The sequence below is a fragment of the Opisthocomus hoazin genome, chromosome 30 (genome assembly GCF_030867145.1).
Source record: "Opisthocomus hoazin isolate bOpiHoa1 chromosome 30, bOpiHoa1.hap1, whole genome shotgun sequence".
In the NCBI taxonomy this organism is placed as follows: Eukaryota; Metazoa; Chordata; class Aves; order Opisthocomiformes; family Opisthocomidae; genus Opisthocomus; species Opisthocomus hoazin.
Window position 1 is genome coordinate 2,992,402 of NC_134443.1, and position 17,733 is coordinate 3,010,134.

General features: G+C 44.3%; 1 protein-coding gene across 1 annotated transcript; it reads left to right on the top strand.

The window, feature by feature from the left end:
- Positions 1 to 9,217: 9,217 nt before the first annotated feature.
- LOC104326426 (uncharacterized) lies at positions 9,218 to 9,550 on the top strand. The gene has a single exon (XM_009931207.2). The coding sequence runs from the start codon at positions 9,218 to 9,220 to the stop codon at positions 9,548 to 9,550; it is 333 nt and encodes a 110-aa protein (XP_009929509.2).
- The last annotated feature ends 8,183 nt before the right edge of the window (positions 9,551 to 17,733 follow it).

The following is a 17,733-nucleotide window of genomic DNA, read 5'->3' on the forward strand; positions in this document are numbered from 1 at the left end:
TGAAGAATGGTGCACTCTGTGAACCCGTGTGCTGGTGGCAGTGCTTCCCCGTGTGGGGTGGCTGCGCCCCAGCCCGTTGCTGACAGCTGCAATGAGCCCTGTGTTCGGCAGTGTCCCGACTCCAGGGTGGTGATCTACCCTCCACCAGTGGTTGTGACTTTCCCTGGACCCATCCTCAGCACCTTCCCGCAGCAGAGTGTCGTCGGGTCTGCAGGAACCCCTGAAGTTGGAACTGGCTTTAGTGCTGCCCGTGCTCCTGGGGGCTCCCATGTTTATGGTGGTGCCAGATGGGGACGGGGATACCCAGTTGGAAGTTGTAGACCATGCTAAACTTAATGAGAGTTGCTGCTGAAAGAAGCAGGTCCAGGAGATCTGGGAGATGACAAGCAGGATGTAGATATGTGGCTGAGCTCCTGGGCACAGTGTTTGGGAAAGGTTTAAGCGTTTGGGGCTGCCATTAAATGCATCTGTAGATGCTCCAGTCTCCTGAAAAAATCCATTTGCATCCTTCTCATATTACCTTTTCTGATTTTCTAATGCCTTCCTGTCTAAGTACTCTGTTCTCAATGCTATGGACTATACTGCCAGTTGCTTGGGGGCTTGTAGGTATTGTTGGGGCAACGTAAAGGGATCTGGTATGACATCTGGTGTAGATCCCTTTGCAGGTTTGCTGTGGCTACTGATGCATAAAAAAGGGCTGTAGGGTCAACTAGCTTGTGCTCTGTTTCTGTGCTGTGTGGGTCTTGCTATGATCAGGGCTGAGTATATCAACACAGCTGCCATAGGGAAGCGACATCAGTTATTACATGAATCATCTTGCATCGAACCACAGGCTGCGGGCAATTTGTAATCTGTACTATGTAATCCTGCCTCTGTATGAGCTGCTTCTTTCTCATTAAACACGGCATTGCAACATGTTATTGGCCTCTCTGCGTGTGTTCCCCTCTGCTCCTCCGAATTCAGGTGCCTTTGTCCTGCTGCACCACGCTGATGCTGTCCGGCTGCTTCCGGACAATGACGACACCGAGAGATTTGGCAGTGGGTTGTCTGTGCATCTCCTTTCCACAGCAACTTCTATCCTGTAGCTGCCCCTGCATGAAAGTGCTGCTTGCATCTTTGCTTTCGTTGGTCTGGCCTTGCTCAGTTCTGTGGAGCTCGTTCCGAAGCGTTGGCTCTTCAGGCGCTGTGCGTGTGACCCGTTACCTGGTGTCTTTAGGCTCAGCTCCCCATCGAGGCAGTGATACAAGGCGTCAGGCAGCAGTGTGTGGAGAGTTGATGTTACAAAGAAGAATCTGAAGCAAGTGTTGCATAAGAGCAGCTGTTTTTGAGGGTGAAAACTAAATTTCTGGCTTCACTGCTCTGCTCAATGTTTTACATCGATGTAACCTATGCGTGTGAAATGGGTGGTGATGTTCATTCATGGAATATTGAGTTTCTTCAGGAATGTATCACTAATAAACATTTCACAAGCTTTCCATGCTGCCTTAGGTTTGAAAAGTTATGTAGCGTATTAATGCTTTGTTACAGAAATGGTATAATTCAATCACCAGCTGATGTGGGACTGCTGGATCATTTCATAGCAGTCAGTCTTTGGAGAATTATTATCCTTATGTGTAAGGAAAACAAAGATGACCAGGCATTGTAATAGTGTGTAATTGACTGTGGTGAGCCCCAGACAAGGTGATTAAACCAGATTCTCACCAACCACATAAATCCTTCCATACAAAAGAGAAATCCCCCAAACCTCAACAGCCAGGTGAAGGAATCTTTATTGTCATGCTAATGGCATATTTGGAAATGAACAGAAGTTTATTGCTGAGGTGTCTCAAGTTGTGCTTTCCCTGTAATAATTTGAGACTTGCAGTTACCACAAAACACCAAGTGTCAGTAAAATTAGGAAAATTTGCCAGTGGATTTCTATGCAACTGTTTATAATACCCAATGTATTCGTTCTGATGTACAAACTACCCATGTGAAATGCTCTGAGGCTTTCAGAGAACTAAAGATATCAAGTATCTTACTAAGAAGCTACCAATGTCTTTTTAAGATAGTGGAAGCATTTGTTAATGTCTCTTAGGTTTATTCTTGCATTATGGGATAAGAATATTAATCTAAATATGGTGAATTTTGCAATGCTTCTTGTTTCTCTCATTGCTTCCAGTAAGGCCATTTTTCCTACGTCATGGTCCAATTTCCCTTCTCTTAAAAGGTTTTCTTATAGTATTGCACTCAAGAAATATTTTGAAGAATGTTCTAGTCCAGCCTGGGCAATAGTCAGGGGCCCAATTTATCATGTGGGATAAGTTTGCTCTCTAAAAATGGTTCTTGCTCTTGCAGCGAATCCTTGTGCTGGAGGCATGTTCTGCAGCGTGCCTCCTGTCTGGACTGTTCACAAGGCGCATTTAAATGGGTGCTTTCCCACATGCATGCAGTAAATACATCCTGCTTCAGACTGGCATTCAGAAGTTTAAATGAAATTACAGGAGCTAGTTTTCTGTTAGCTGCATAAGCCATCTGTCATTTATTATGATAATATCTCATGGGCAGCCACAAAGTTCCTCTAATCATCCCATTTTTCTTAAGCCTTAGGGCATAAAACCCTATGAAAAGGGGAAAGTGCTCTCCAGACCATGGAGTAGGTGTATGAGAAACTCCAAGCTTCCCAAGATGTTAGGATGGATCTGTGGGAAATGAGCATCAGTGTTATGGACTGAGGCTTGGGCAGCTGGGGAATGGTCTGGATGCCAATCCTGCAGTCACTTGGGACTTCTTGAATCACCCTGATGTTCTTGAATGAAGAAGTAATAAAATGATCCCATCCCTGTTTGGTAACTAAAGGCTAAGAGCCCTGTGGCGGGGGCACCTGGGATGAGCAATTTGTTTCCCTCCCTGTGTGGTGGTTGGGTGCTGGTATCTGCATAACGTGGATCTGGAGCAGGGCAGGAGATCCCAGCTGTGCCCTGGATCCCTGGTGCAGGGGGGGAGCAAGGGAAAGGCTGAGGTTGGGAGGCAGCAGTGGGGTGCAGCGGGGCACCCCCAGTGCTGTGCGCAGAGCTGGAGTCATGACTGCAGCAGTGGCACCTTCAAAGCCGAAAGGGCAGCAGTGTGGTGGAGGCGAGTGGCAGGTTTGGGAAGTCTGGAGTTGGTGGGCAACCATAGCCTGTAGGCTGTGTTCCTTGGGCACCGGGTGGTGATGTCACTTGCTGTCGGAAGCGATGGTGCCTCTGGTAATGCACCAAGTGGCATGTGGCGAAGGGAAGAAAATAAATATTGCTGCGTCAGCAAATGTGGACAGGCACCTGATGTGAAGTTGGGTCTAAAGGACCCTGGTCAGGCTGAGAATTTCACCCAAATATTTGGCTTTCTGTGTTTTATTCTGTCTCTTTTCCTGTGCACCTGTAAGCCCCTCTGCGCTGTACACGCAGGTAGGAAAAGCCTTGCGTGCCAGAGGGCATCCGAGGGAGATAAACCGAATTTATTGTGGTGGGAGACGCTTAACATTTCTTCATGCTTTCCCCGGGGAACCCAGCCCTGTTTGCTGCTGACTGCAGCTAGCAGAAGGATTACAAGAGATGTCTTAACAGCTTTGCCGGTTTCAAAGGGCCGTACTGATTTATTGCTGACGTGCCCTGCTGGGAGGCTGGGGTGGAGGTTGCTGCCCTCGCCCTCTGCCTGGGACATCCTCATCTGGCTTCGTCTTGCTCAAACTGGGACACAAAGAGGGGAGGTCTGAGCAACAAGGCAGCAGACCAAGCCCATCTCTTGGCTGTGGCTTCTCCTTCCCAGACAAGGAGATGGACCTGTGGTGCTCATCTTCTGCTACAGTCCCATTCAAGGTCAAATGGTAGAAGTGAAAGCAATGACATGGTTGTAAAGAAATGGATGTTGGAGGAATAACACTTACAGCTTGGGGACTATCCTGTTAACTATGGCTGGCTTTCTGTTTAGGAAAGTGTGAGTCCAATCTGCTCTGCTATTAATTTTTTTTACCCTTTCCTCCACTCTGCACCGTCAGCTGAGGAGTGCAGAATGCTTGTGCAGGTGGCCACCGTGAGAAGAGAAGGACTAGCCATGTAGGAGGCCTCTTAAATATCTGCCCAGAGGTGCCCCCTCACAGTTGCCTCTGCAGCAGGATTTTTGACTCATGGTGGTGTCTTTGATGTAGAACTGGGCTCATATGGGATCCATGCAGTTTTGTCTAGGCTGTGCTTGTTGAACTACCTTCTTCCGTGCCAGGTTATAATCTTTAATATTATAAATCCAAATCAAGACTACTCAATCTCCTAAGGTGACATGGTAGAGACTGACAGGAACTCCCTGAATAACCTGGCAGTTCAGTTTGCAAAGGAGATGAGGTCTCCAGCAGATGGTCATGGCTTGGCTGCCTGTGGTCTTTTCTCTTAGGTGTCTTTGACCTTGAATGTCATTGCTGCGTTTCCTTGGCAGACCATGAAACTCCCACTCGTTCTCTTGCATTTGAAAGTTATTTTTCAGGCACAAACCCCAGCTTGCTACAGGAGTGTCTGTGTTTGGTAATACAGAGTCAGGTGATGCCCTTTTCTGGAGCAGTACTTGTGTAAACCCAGGGTCACACGTTAGTTAAAATATGGTAGAGCTTCTTCCTAGTCTGGGAAACAAGTTGGGGCTGGAACATTGCAGCTGGACACGTGGTGATACTCTTGAACGTCTGGAGTCTAGACCTCGCTCTCATTGTAGGGTTGGTCAGAATGGCAGTGCTGCCCGTGCCTTTAGTGGCGTATGAGCACAAATAAAAGGAGAAGACTGAACATCTGATACTGTTAAGCAGAGTAATTTTAATGAAAAAGAGAAACAGTGAGTAACAGAAAGAAGTTTGCAGTTTTACAAAAGGCTCTTCAGCAAGCAGAGTGTGTCCAATGCTGGATGATGCTCTCTCCTTGAGGAAATGGTGGAGTTTGACAGTCCAGACACGTTGCTTGTAAATCGTGTTCACTGCCAGTTGAGGCACAGCATGGATATAGAACAGGAGCCTCTCTACTAGATGTTATCTTTGGTGAAGTTCATAGCTGAGCTAGGTGGACTTGTTCATGCTGGTTGCAGAAACTCTTGTTACTATGGCAATACAAATTGGCTGCGAACTAACTTAAAAGGCACTTTACTCACACCTGAAAGTCTTGCTTTGCTCCATCAACATGCTGTAAAGATGCCTCAGTACTTGCTGTAATTCAAGTTGCCCTTTAGAGTAATAGTTGAAGAAACAGGAGATATTAAAGAGGGTTACGTGTGGGGTAGTCTTATGCAGCCTGGCACCCACGTGTCCCACTGAACTTAGCCAGAGGCATGGGTGCTTGGTGTTTCTCAGCGCCACAACCTTAGCCACAGATCGGTGTCCTGCATTTCATTTCTTGGTTGCTATTTCTGCTGGTTCAGCATGGATAGCAGTTTCAATACCTGTATCTGTTGCCAAAACGAGAAAAGAAGGGATAGCCATACCCAAATCCGTATGAGTCCCCATACCCGTAGTAGCCCCCATAACCAATCAAGCCTCTGTTTCCATACAGGCTCCCAAAGCTTCTGTAGCCATATGGGCTCCCATATTGGTACTGGTCCAAGTAGTAGCCATATGGGCTCCCAAATCGATAGCCATTCAGGCCCCCGAGCCCGTAGAGGTTGGCATAGCCAAAGGATGAGTAGCTTCCATCATCGTAGAGATCGCTGTAGAAAGTCATCGTTGTTTGGTGCAGGTAAGCCTGGAACACACACCCAGAAGCGAGGTGAGTTAATGGGGTGCTGACAGCAGGAGGAAAGGCTCAAATCTTGGACCGAGCTGAGGAAATGTAACTTGCTCTCTCCTGTCAGTCTTTTTCCCCTTAACTAACTTGTTTATTTTTCTAAACTCTTGAATCCCAAACAACTTTTCTATTTTTTCCCCTCAACTTTTGAAAATGAGTGACTGTACATAGAAAATACGGCTTTTACCAACCAAGAACCAAACTTTTCCACACTAGAAGCTAGCGAAATTTGACTAAATTAAAGAAAAATATGCCAGTTCAGATGAGACCAACAGCTGATGGACCACCTGCATCTCCTGCTCTCCCGTAGTGCTGCGTGCTCAGCATGGGATAAACCCAAAGCATACAATGAAATGGAGGATTTTCCTTCCAGATTGTCTACTCAAGGCAGTAAAGGTTTCATAAAGGTTTTATCTAGGGATCTGAATTCCCAACACCTAACAAAAGTAATCTGGAATGGAGGATTACTTAGGACTTCAAAATTGTGGCAGTAAACTTCAGATTTTCAGTGCCTTGAAGCCTACTGTGAAATAAGCACAGGAAGAGCAAACAAGTTCCAGTGAAGTGGTTCTTTGGTGTTGCAGAGGACTTTGTGTGATTAGCTCCAAAATGACAAAAAATTGCTTACAGAATGTCTGCACGTATACATAGACACACACTCTGTGTGTAGTATATATGTACACACCAGTGCTTTTTTAGATATATATCCATGCACGCACACACAAGTATTTATACAAAGACATACATACAGACAAATAGATGTATATAAAAAAGAACAGAGTCAATATTGACTTACCTGGTTCACGGAGAGGAGTAGCTTGATAGAAGTGAATAAAATTTTGGAGTCGTAGGTCCGTATATATACCTTCTTAAACTTAGGTGTTATACAACGTATCTCCATGTGTGCATTATTCCTTCAATTGATATAATTGGAGTCAGTGATTTTCATATTTTCAAAGTTTGATCTTATGACACATGTAATACCTTTAGAATTTCTTTCATCTTAAAATGAGAAGAAATGGTCTCAGCACATTTCTAGTAAAATTGTGTGGAATTCTTTGGAGCTGGATGTATAGGAATAATTTTGGGAGATGTTTAGACCATTACTGGTTGTGCAAGCTCCTTGTAGGTGCTCCATTCGCTTGGCTTTTGCATCTGTGGTGCAACGCGCAGGGGAGAAGAGCAGTAGGCTTGTCTTTGGTGTGCCGAAAGGTAGTAGCGCTGCTATTCGGCGTTGTCATGACCTGTGCGTACCGCCTGGTGATACTGGTGGGGATCTATTGCCAGCAGGTCTGGGGATTTTTTGTCTTGTGTTCTACAACAGTGATTTTGAAGAAATTTTTCACCTATGTTATGAATGTTCCCAAATATTTGTTCCTATTTTAGAAGAGTTTTTTTAATAGTTTCTGACTTTTATAGAACATACAATGCATAACCTTATTAGGACATAGAAACAAGACACCTTGGTGTGTCTTGTAAGTGACCATATTATTAAGTCTGGAGGTGTCTTTTGGTGACAAACTATTAATATTAAAATACTGCAACACTTTGCAAATTGAAAACATTAATGAGTGCTTATGAAGTGCTTTGGTATTCAAAATTCTGAGGAAGCCTCAACATCCTGCTTGCTCATTATTACCCTTATTTTATATTCAAATTAATGCCAGAAATGAGGTGAAGGTCATACAAGGAGTTCTGCAGTAAACTCCAGCATTCCTCACTATGGCACCGTATTTGATACGTGTGGTTGATTCTTTGCGAAGAAAATATTAACACGGTTCGTTGGAAAACAGCATTTATTACATCTCACAAAATCCTTATCATTCATTATTTTCCAGACTAAGTTTGTACGTGTATTCTCTGCTCTGTTGCGCCGAACTCACAGTCAAGCCCTTCAGTGAACGAAGCTGCAAACAATCTCGCAGTCGTATTTCTGTTGGAAACATTTTCTGTTCATGCAGCAACATGACTTTTATTTGCAATCAACACTTTGGAGGAATGCAATTATGATTTATTTGCAGCTTGTGCTGGTCATGTTTCCTGAAGCTGCGATGTAGTTTCATATAAAATACCTAAAACTGTTTAAACTTCCTTTAAACAGAAAGCCTGTACTGTGGCACGTTTGAGTTTCTGGTGAAAACCAGATATTTTCAAACATGTGGGAAAGTTTTTCCTTTTTTGCTGAAAACCTCTCTCCCGCCAATGGCTTTGTGAACTTATAAATGTTTTTATATTATATAAAAAATAAACTTTAGTTTCGACAGTGAAGAAAATAAAATGGTATCAGGAATGCAGTTGGCCCAGAAAATTTGAAGATGAAAGAAACCTGTAATATGTTACATATGGGAAGCTAGGAACACGCTAATAATCCCAAACAATGAAGAAAATTATATTAATTGAAGATATGACGTGTACAGACATATTTGTTTTCCAGCCAATGAGGCCACAAACGTTTTGAATAAACAGGGCGTCTTAGATAAGCCGGGAGGGTGAAGGATCAGTATAAAAAGGGCTCGGAGCTGTAGGCTCCTCATCAGCTCTCTTGCCTTCCTCCTCTGGTGAACTCGGTAAGCCTTTTCTCCATTTGGTCTCTTCATAAGGGTTAGAAATTTCGGTTTAATGATTTATGTTAGGATTGTGACTTCTCTGAAATGTCAGATTTCTCTGTACCTTGTACCTGGACTTACTGGCAGGTTCAAGTTTTAAAGCTGGGGCTGAAACTTTCCTGGTCCTGCTGGTGCCTGGGGTATCTGGCTACCAGATAAAGATCGCTGGCTACGAGATCTGCAGAGCTGCCTCCTGCAGAGTTAGAGCAGGGTTTCAGTGGGTTCTTCCATAAACCTTCTGGTTTAGTTTAAGGGAGGACTTCAGGTCTGTTGGGCAGGACAGCAGATGTTCTCGTCTAGGCTAACACTCCGTATTTTCTTGCGTGTGCGGTCAGGGTTTCCAGGTGCCAGTCCAAAATTGGTGTAGGTTACTGAAACAGGACACGGAGCCAAGACCCAAAAGCTGAAGTTTGCTATCATGGCAAACGTCAGAAACTAAACTGTCTGGAAGGATTTGAGAACGTAGAGCTTTATAGAGCTGATATACTAAAAGAAGTTCAGGATTGTTAAGGCCTAACAATATTCTTCAAGAAAAATTGTGAACAAGCGTCAGGAGGTTTTGACCTGCAATAGGTATATTCCATGGTCAGTGCTTTCACCAATCTCAGTAAGTGAGAAAAGACATAAAAATTGTTTAAAAGCAGTGGGTAAATGAGATAAGGATAGAAATGGGATGTGATAAGGAGCTGAGGAATTTGGTCATAGTTTGGCTTCTGTCCTTGGTCTCAGGGGGCCAGTGAAGAACTCTTTGGGCTCTGAAACTCTTACTGCAACTGAAAGTATTTGTTACTTTTGCTTTCCTCCCTGCTGCTGTTTCAGGTTTGCCTCCATCGCAGAAAGATGACTTTCCTCTCAGGCCAGTGCGAAGATGACTGCTATTTTCCCTGCAATTACGGGAACTTGTATGGCTACCGGGGCTATGGGGGCCTCTACGGCTACCGGGGCCTCTATGGCTATGGGGACCGCTACGGCTGTGGCGGTCTGTATGGTTACCGGGGCATTTACGGCCCTGGGGACTGCTACGGCTATGGGGGTCTGTATGGCGGCTATAGGGGCTTCTATGGCTCTGGGGACTGCTATGGCTACCCAGGCTTTTACTCTGGCCGCTATGGCTACCCCTTCAGTTCACGATATGGCCAAAGATTTGGCTACGGGAGTTGCTACACGTGCTAAACCCAACCTGGAACGTCCCTGAAATGAAGATCAACCTAGGCCTGGCAAGCATGGATTGACGGTGGATTCTGGCCGCAGCGGTCCCCGACGTGCAGAGCCCTGGTGACAACAGCCCCCCTTCGTGGAGGCTTGGAGTGCTCTGCGCTGCTGTTGAAGTGCTTGCAATGAGTTATCCGTATTCTGCTCTGTGTTTGCTTGCTCTCTTGCCACTCAGGCTCTTCTCTTGATCAAAGGCTTGCTGCTTGATGCTGCAGTTCTTTGTAAACGGGCTTTTATGTTTGTTGCAATGATGTACAAAACATGAACTCGGAATGAATGGTGTTGGCAGGGTGTAATGTGTCCTTGGGAATGTAGTCTTTCCATTCTGTACGCCTTTCAATGTATATCTGCCTTTCACTTATATTAAAAATTATGCTGCATCCATACTGTATTTCCGGTTTTATTTTTCACTTGCATTTCTTAAATATCTTGAAATTGGTAGCATTGCACAGATTGAGTGACAAATTGATTAACTTTGTGTACTCAAGGATTTGCTTGTAGAGACTTACCCTCCTCAGGCTGAGACATGGGGACTTTTGTAGCTGCAGGAAACTTCAGTGGTATCTCTGGTTATGTGTGTTTCTACAGTCCTGGGCTTTCGCTTGGTGTCTTCCAAATAAATGGTTCATTTAAAATACTGCAGTGCGGCCATTGGGCTACTGTGATGCAATTAGGACATGATCTGTCGCTGGCGGTGACCTGAGATTGAAGAGGTCACAGGTAAATGCACATGTGTGGACCCATCAGGTTTTAAATTTTGAAAGAAGTTTGTGTTTTATATATTATCACAGAGTCATTAAACAGCCCATGTTGGAAGGAACCTGGAAAGATCAGGGTTGAAAGGTTAGGGGTTCTCTGATGGAGAAGCCGGAGGAATTTGCCCTGTTCAGTGTAAATAATTTGAGAGGAGAAATGGATTTCTGTTGGCCAGCACCTGTGAGGCACGGCAGTGGGACGTTTTTCTCTATCAGGTCAGAGAAATGTACTCGGAGCCCGCATTTTGGAAGCAAGCAGAGTCACAACTAATTTTTACTGACTTTTTTTTCCTCCCAGTGAATGTTACGGGCAGAGGCTGTGGTTGTACGAGGAGGAAGATGATAGTACTTTCTCACCGCTTCCCTGGCCAGGGGCAGTTGGCAGACAAGAGCTGTCACAATGCCCTGGAGAGATTGAGTACTGTTTCCCTTGTATTTTTTTTTTTTTTAAGGACTACTTGCCTCTCATTTTTTCACTTTTCTCTCTGTCTTCTGGCTCTTCATCCCCAGATTTGGTGAATTATTGTAACTGCACCTGTAGAAATGGATTTTGTTCTACCTAGTGTCTGTGTGGAAGATCAAGGCAGTGTTTTGGTTTCTCCAGGCCAGCATCAAGACAGGAACAAACACTACTTCCCCCTTGATGCTTTCCCCGTTGCTTTTAATACAGGTTTTAGTTTTTCCTTATGTTCCGCTGTCTGGTAATGAAATTTGTCTGTTGGATTGGAATGTGATAGGAAATCACGACTGGAGCAAGAACATTGAAATTTGGTTTCCAGGAATAGGAAAATAATGGTTTTAAACTAAAAGAGGGCAGATTAAGACTGGATAGAAGGAAGAAATTTTTTATGCTGAGGGCGGGGAGACACTGGCACAGGTTTCCCAGAGAAGTAGTCGATGCCAATATCCCTGGAAACATTCAAGGTCAGGTTGGACGGGGCTCTGATCCAGGTGAAGATGTCCCTGCTCATTGCAGGCAGTTAGACTGGATGGCCTTGAAAGGTCCCTTCCGACCCCAACTGTATTCTATTCTATGATTCTGCTCACTTGAACATTTTTATATACTCTCTATGGAGGCCCTAATTACTTTCTGTTTTAAAACATTATTATAAAGACTATTACAGCCCTATTATGCTGAAATATCTTAACTTTAAATCTGGTAATAGTTTCAATTAAGTAAAAGAATGGGAGAAATTGTGGCATTTACCATATTTCTGAGTGGTAGAAGGGAAGAAAAGAGTCTATTTACTGGGACCAGCTGCTCTGAACGTGGAGGGGTATGAAGTGCTTTGCCAGCATCAGGGACAAAGTCCCTTCAGGATGCCACCGCTAGCAGTATGTTCATGTAAAGTAGGGAAAGGGGAAAGAAGACAACTGGAAATGCATTTTTTTTCATGCAGAAAACTTTTAATGCAGTAAGAAAAGGAGTTGGCACAGATACAGAAAGATTATAGTCTTAGGACACTGGAAAGAGCTACAGAAGATGAGTCACTGCACTATGCTGTCCATAACACTCCTTTCTGCACTTCAGGTACTTGTAAATCCAGATCAAAGGAGAGACAGCCGCAATACTTCTCCATTACACAGTACTGCAGCACCTTACTGGAAGTAGTTATTGAAAATGCAGATGACACAAAGGCTAATTTTGCAGAAGTTCTTGAGCACCATTGCAGCAACTGTGAGAAGCTTCAAATCAACTGCAGGTTGCTGTTCCTATTGCTGAAGGGGTGTAAGGGGGTTTTAATGCAGGAGAACATAAACAGAGAACCTCTAGTTGAGAAACACAGGAAGAAGCAGGCAGAAAGAACAATAAAAATACAAATGTCAAGACATTTTAGCGAGCAGCCGAGCTCCCCATTTGAAGTAACTTCAGTTGCTGTCACAGGGGCTCAACACTGCTGTGAACATCGCCTCCGAGATGAACCGTTCAACTTTGCTTGCTGGGTCGGAGTTGATTCTTGTGGCAGGGATCTTGCCATTGGGTTTAGCAACAAGGGTAGCAGCAGCTGTAGCTGCAGCAGGAAGGGTAGTAGTAGCGGGTCGTGCAGCAGGTGCCGTAGTTACAGCAGTCTCCACAGTTGTAGCTGCGGCGGTAGCTGCACAGAGTCTGGTAGTTGCAGGGGATGTAGTAGCTGTAGGTCCGAGAGCAGCGCGTGGTCCGGTAGCAGGGAGTGTAGCACACGCTGTAGCATGGGTACCCGTAGCAGCAAGACATCTTGGTGTGGTGGAGGGAGGCAGGAAAACCTGAAAGGAAGCAGCAGTAAAGGGCTCAGCGAGCAGTAGCGGTGGTGTGAAGGTGGTGGGTTTGGAAAGTAACATTGAGCAAATCCCTCAGTCTTTGGATGTGATTTTGGCTTCTGTTTTACCCAGACCCTTTCTGTGCTCCCTCCTCGTTAGAGTCGACTGTGAAACATGGTTTCTATTCTTAAGCTTCTCCTCTTAAAAGTGAACATAAATATCCTGTATTTTTGAACTTTGGATACAGGAGGCTCAGCTTGCAGATGTACTTCCACACTTACGTGTTGGTGAGCGCTTGGTGCTGAGGCTCCCAGCACAGGCAGCTGAGGTTAATCCCAACAGCTGGTCTGCAGCTCAGGACATGCATGTCCAAGTGTTCGAAAGTCTGACCTGAATCCCACACAGCGCTTTTAAAAGTTCTCGGTAGCATTCATACAAAACATGACAAGTTCATTAAAGTCAGCCTCCTTGTCTGGTTTTCATCTCGGCAAGTAAACTGTTCCTTTCCCTGTGTAACACTGGTTCACACGTCTCATTAGTGCCGATTCTGACAAGGATACTGAGAATGCTCTGCTGCGCAGGGCAGAGCTAAGGTTTCAGTCCTTTCTTGCTGCGGATCAGAGCTGCTCCAGTGACCTCAGAGAGACTACGGCAATTCGTGTGACCTGTCCACACTCATCATTGCAACATCTTTCCATTAAAAAGTAATTTCCATGTTGCTTAATGTACAATTCTATCTACGAACCAAAATTTCAGTGTGAAGTATCACCAAGTAAAGAAAGACAATTTCTGTTCCATTTAAAAAGCCAAAGAAGTAGAGATAGTGCTTTCTTTCATGTGAAGACAAAACTTCTTACTAGGCTTCACATCTTGCCAAGGATACCTGAATGTTTATCCATCAATGTCCCCGCTTTTTTTACTATACAGAATAAAAGCATACAGGATAATATACTTCTAGCTTTGTTACAATTCAGAGCGTGCTATTAAAGGACTTATTCCCAAGGTAAAGGAATCTCTGCGAGAATGGGATCTGAACTCACCAAGTTCACCGAGGAGAGTAAGCCAACCGGAGCGATGTGAGCCGTGTGGGGCTGCGAATGCTTTTATACGGTTTTTTAGACCTGTGGAAGTCAGGGCAATTCTCCGTGTGCTTCCATTGCCTGTTAGTCACAAAACAAAATTTGGAAGTACATCACCAATCCAATTGCTATAATTGTTTTCCTCCACATTTAGGACCATTTTCAAATTCCTCTGGCAAAACGTTGTGATTACACCCTGAGAGATTCTTTCATCTTGGAACTTTCCAGGACAAATGGGTTTCTTGGAATTCACCCAAAGGACAACTGGGAGTGAAACTAGAGGAAGCACAGAACAGTTCTAGCTGCTCTGCCTGCCTAGCTGGGCCAGAAGGAGACTGTTTCTTTGTTCTGCCCCTGCAAGGGAGGTGGATACTGGACATTGAGGGGTGACAGAAATGCTGGAGGCGGAAACAGGCATTATGCTATGTGCTTATGGCTTTTACCAACCATTTTGATTCACGTCCGTCACAATTAATGACAGGCGTTCCATTGATTCCTTTGGGTCCTTCCACTGTCTATAATTTGGCATACGCACTAGGAGATGTTCAGGCCAAGGCACGGGATCAATTAAATGAGCATCTGAGCAACATGTCTAAGGTTTATGGTCTTTATCTTTTTTTTTTTTCTCTTTCTTTTCTAGAAGAAGTTATTAGAAAATCTTACTGGAATCAATGTCTCATGATATCACACACACACGATATATTTATATGAAATATATGTATGAAATGCATATATACATATATAATAATACTGGGGCAAGTGTTGCTGCAGGATCTGGTAGGGCAGAACAAATCTTCCTGTAGATCCACCACAGGGACTGCAGTAGAGAGAAGGAGGAGAGCAGTCTTCCAGGAAGGCTGTGGAAGCCAGAAGGATGGAGACCATGCATTGCTGACTGGTGGGAAGCTTTGGCTGGGGAGGGCAGCTGGAGACCTTGCTAGCAGCGAGGCGTCCTGCGAAGTCTCTTGCTTTGCGGTGGGCTTTAGCAGAATCCAAAGGCTGGGGAAGTGCTGTAAGCTGCCTCCCACAGAAGGGGCTTTTCCAAGTCGGGAAAGGAGAAATCACTTCTCTGATTTTTCGTGGTGGTGTTACCCAGTGAGATACAGCTGTATCTCTGCCAGCCTGCGCCGTGTGAGGACGGTGACTGTAATGCCTTAATTTTAATAATAAGAAACATTGCTTAGCCCGGGGGTTCCCTTCCCCATTCTGTTGTTTATTATACAACACTGAGGCAGCATTCAGTAACAAACCATTAATATTTAAATAACACAAACATTGCTAAAGTAAGTCTTTAATAACTGTTTTGGAAGAGCATTGATACCATAAATTCTGATGAGGCTCAGCACTTCTAGAATGTCTGTTATTATCCTCATTTAATATGCAAATGAGGCATGGCTCACTGCAGTGAAGGTCACACAAGGAGATATTTGTTGAGCAAAAAAAAAGACTTTGTGTTATGCTCTGCTTCCTTTGGGAAGACAGTGTTAGATGAGGTTGAAAAGAAATATCAATAAGATTAGCAGTAAAATAATATTTATGATTTAAGCTTCTAAATATTCTGCTAATGTCAGTATTATAGAACTTAATTTACGTTTGCTCTGGTGGTATTCTGAAAGAATTTTTTTGTGGTATGAGCAGATGCAGTGGCGAGCTATGGACCAAGTGATGAATTTCTCCTCCCTCCTTTTTGTACATGTATGTGATTGTAATAGTTACCCAAATGAATGCTGAACTTTTATAAATTTCCTGGTTTTCGTTAGTGAACCAGACAGAAAGGAAATATTAACAGTATAAAATTAAAGTATTTTAGAAGAAGAGGTGAATTTACTTTTTTTTTCTCAAATACCAAATTCAGCTTTACAGGCACAAGTAGGAGGCAAAGAAAAGTAGCACAAAATATTTTTATCTCCTCTGCTTCTCTAGCAGTAGGAATTTTTATTCTGTGAGGAAGAGGAGCTGCTGGTTTTATTTTTAAATGTATATTAGGTATATGTAAGTGTACATATTTTTGTTCTTTTTTCCCTCTATGACATGCTGACACAATTCAGGCTACATACAAGTTTAATACGTTAAAAATATCCCAAATATATGAATTTTGATTCTCAGTCATCTCTAGTCTGAGTATCTGTCATTCTTTCGTCTGTTCTGGTATCTTCGTTTGATAATTAAAACTGAGGATGGCCCAAAAAGTTTTAAGCTGAAGGAAACCCATAACTAGTGCATTGTCACGTGGAGATGAGAACCAGCTAATGAACCTTGATGTTGAAGAAACCAATTATATTAATTGAAGTTGTGACGTGTGCAAAAAAGTTTAGCCATGTTGATGTTTGTGCAGCTCAGACGAGTGTCATTTCTGAGTGACCGAGCAACCTGCTTCATGGCGACTGAAGCCAGGTCCTTCACAAACTGCTGAGGAACACAGAAATAGCCAATAATTGTCCTAGGGAGTTAAACACATGCGTGAGATTTTTCAAAGTTACATAACTGCTTGAGATTAATAGAATATTTTCATGTCTCTGGTGTTGAAGATCAGAGCGTGAACTTGGGAACTGTGAATTCACTAATGCCTGTACTTCTGTACCTACAAACAAAAGCAATACAGAGAAGTGCCCTAGCTGGACTTCAAGACACGCAGCAGCTTTTAGTCATGAATATTTTTAGACTGTTATATCAGAGGAGAACATTTTCAGTAAAAAGAAATTAGCATAACAATTCGGCACGGCGAACATGAAAAGGCCATGTTAGTAGGCAATTAGCCCAAATTATTTTTCCGGCGGTACCCAGTGTGATACTGTAGACCAGAAAGGTGAATTTTGAAAGCAGGGTTTGCTGGATGTTTTTGGCAGCTCACCCACGGACTCATAGACTTGTTTTCTTTAGATTTCTTTTCTGCTGTCTCCTCCGCCAAGCTCTTGAAATAACATGTTGAGTCTAGGTTCTGCTTTACTTCTATGCGCTGCTTGTACATGAATGCAACTTCACCTGAAGCTCACTTCTGCCGGGACATGGTCGCACCGGGAATTTCTGGGATGAGGCAAGAAACCTGAGAGTGATCTCTTCGCTGATGGTCTGCCCAGCAGGGAAACATCAGCGCCGAGGTCCATAATGCTGCCTGCTAGATGCAGCTCCGCGTTTGCTGGAGAGCTGAAGCTTGTGCAGACTGGGAGGAGAAGCATTTACCTTTGGAAATGCCTTCCACAGCTCAATTATTTTTGCGTCTCTAGATGGGTCCGTCCTGGGAACCAAGCAGCAGGTTCATCCCTTTGTCATCAAGCTGCCAGTGTTATTTGCAGCAGCTCTCCTCCCTCCCTGTCACGTGCCCTCCTCTTAATGATGGGGAAGCAGCGGCTCCTCCTTGCAGCCTCACCTTATCTGGAATCTGCATACATCTCATCTTCCTTTGTAAAGCTTTCTTCGTGATGGCGAGGGCTGGCAGCTGCTTGCAGGACGCGTGCCCATAAGCCATCCTGGCTCGGGCAGCGCCAGGAAGGACTGAGCTCACAGCTCCCGCACAGGACGCCAGCTGCCCAAAGCAATGAGTGGTGGAGAAAGGGCAATAGTTAAAGGCTGATAGACGTTGGGAAGAGGTGAGCGTGAGCTCCCCCGTGTTCTTCCCAGGTATCTGTCTGAGAGCTGCAGAAAGCTGAGGCAGTTTGGCATTCTGTGTGTCGGCGCATCTTGGATCCTCAAGTGTGGCACATCTTGGGCTGGCATGTAGTCAGCAAATATTGGTTAAATTTTCTTCAATCTTGCCATTGCTAAGCTAGTGTTTTGGAAAGCAGCAGTGATTGGGGGTGTGTGGTGGCTGAGGGGCAGAGTTGAGACAGGGCAGAAGTGAGTTTTCAGGGCTGTCTTGGAGGAGACGGAGATGGAAGTGTTCAATATGTCCTCAGTCACCTCAGCCTCTAGAGGATGCTTGGAATTGCCCATGGAAAAGCTAGGGCCTATCTTTATGCCATGTGTCAGGTAAAGAATTAGTGAAGTCCAATATGGAAGAATAAAACCGTAACAAAATGACAGAAAGCAGTAGTGCGATGCCAGATCTTTTAATGAGAGTGAGAAGCACTGCAGA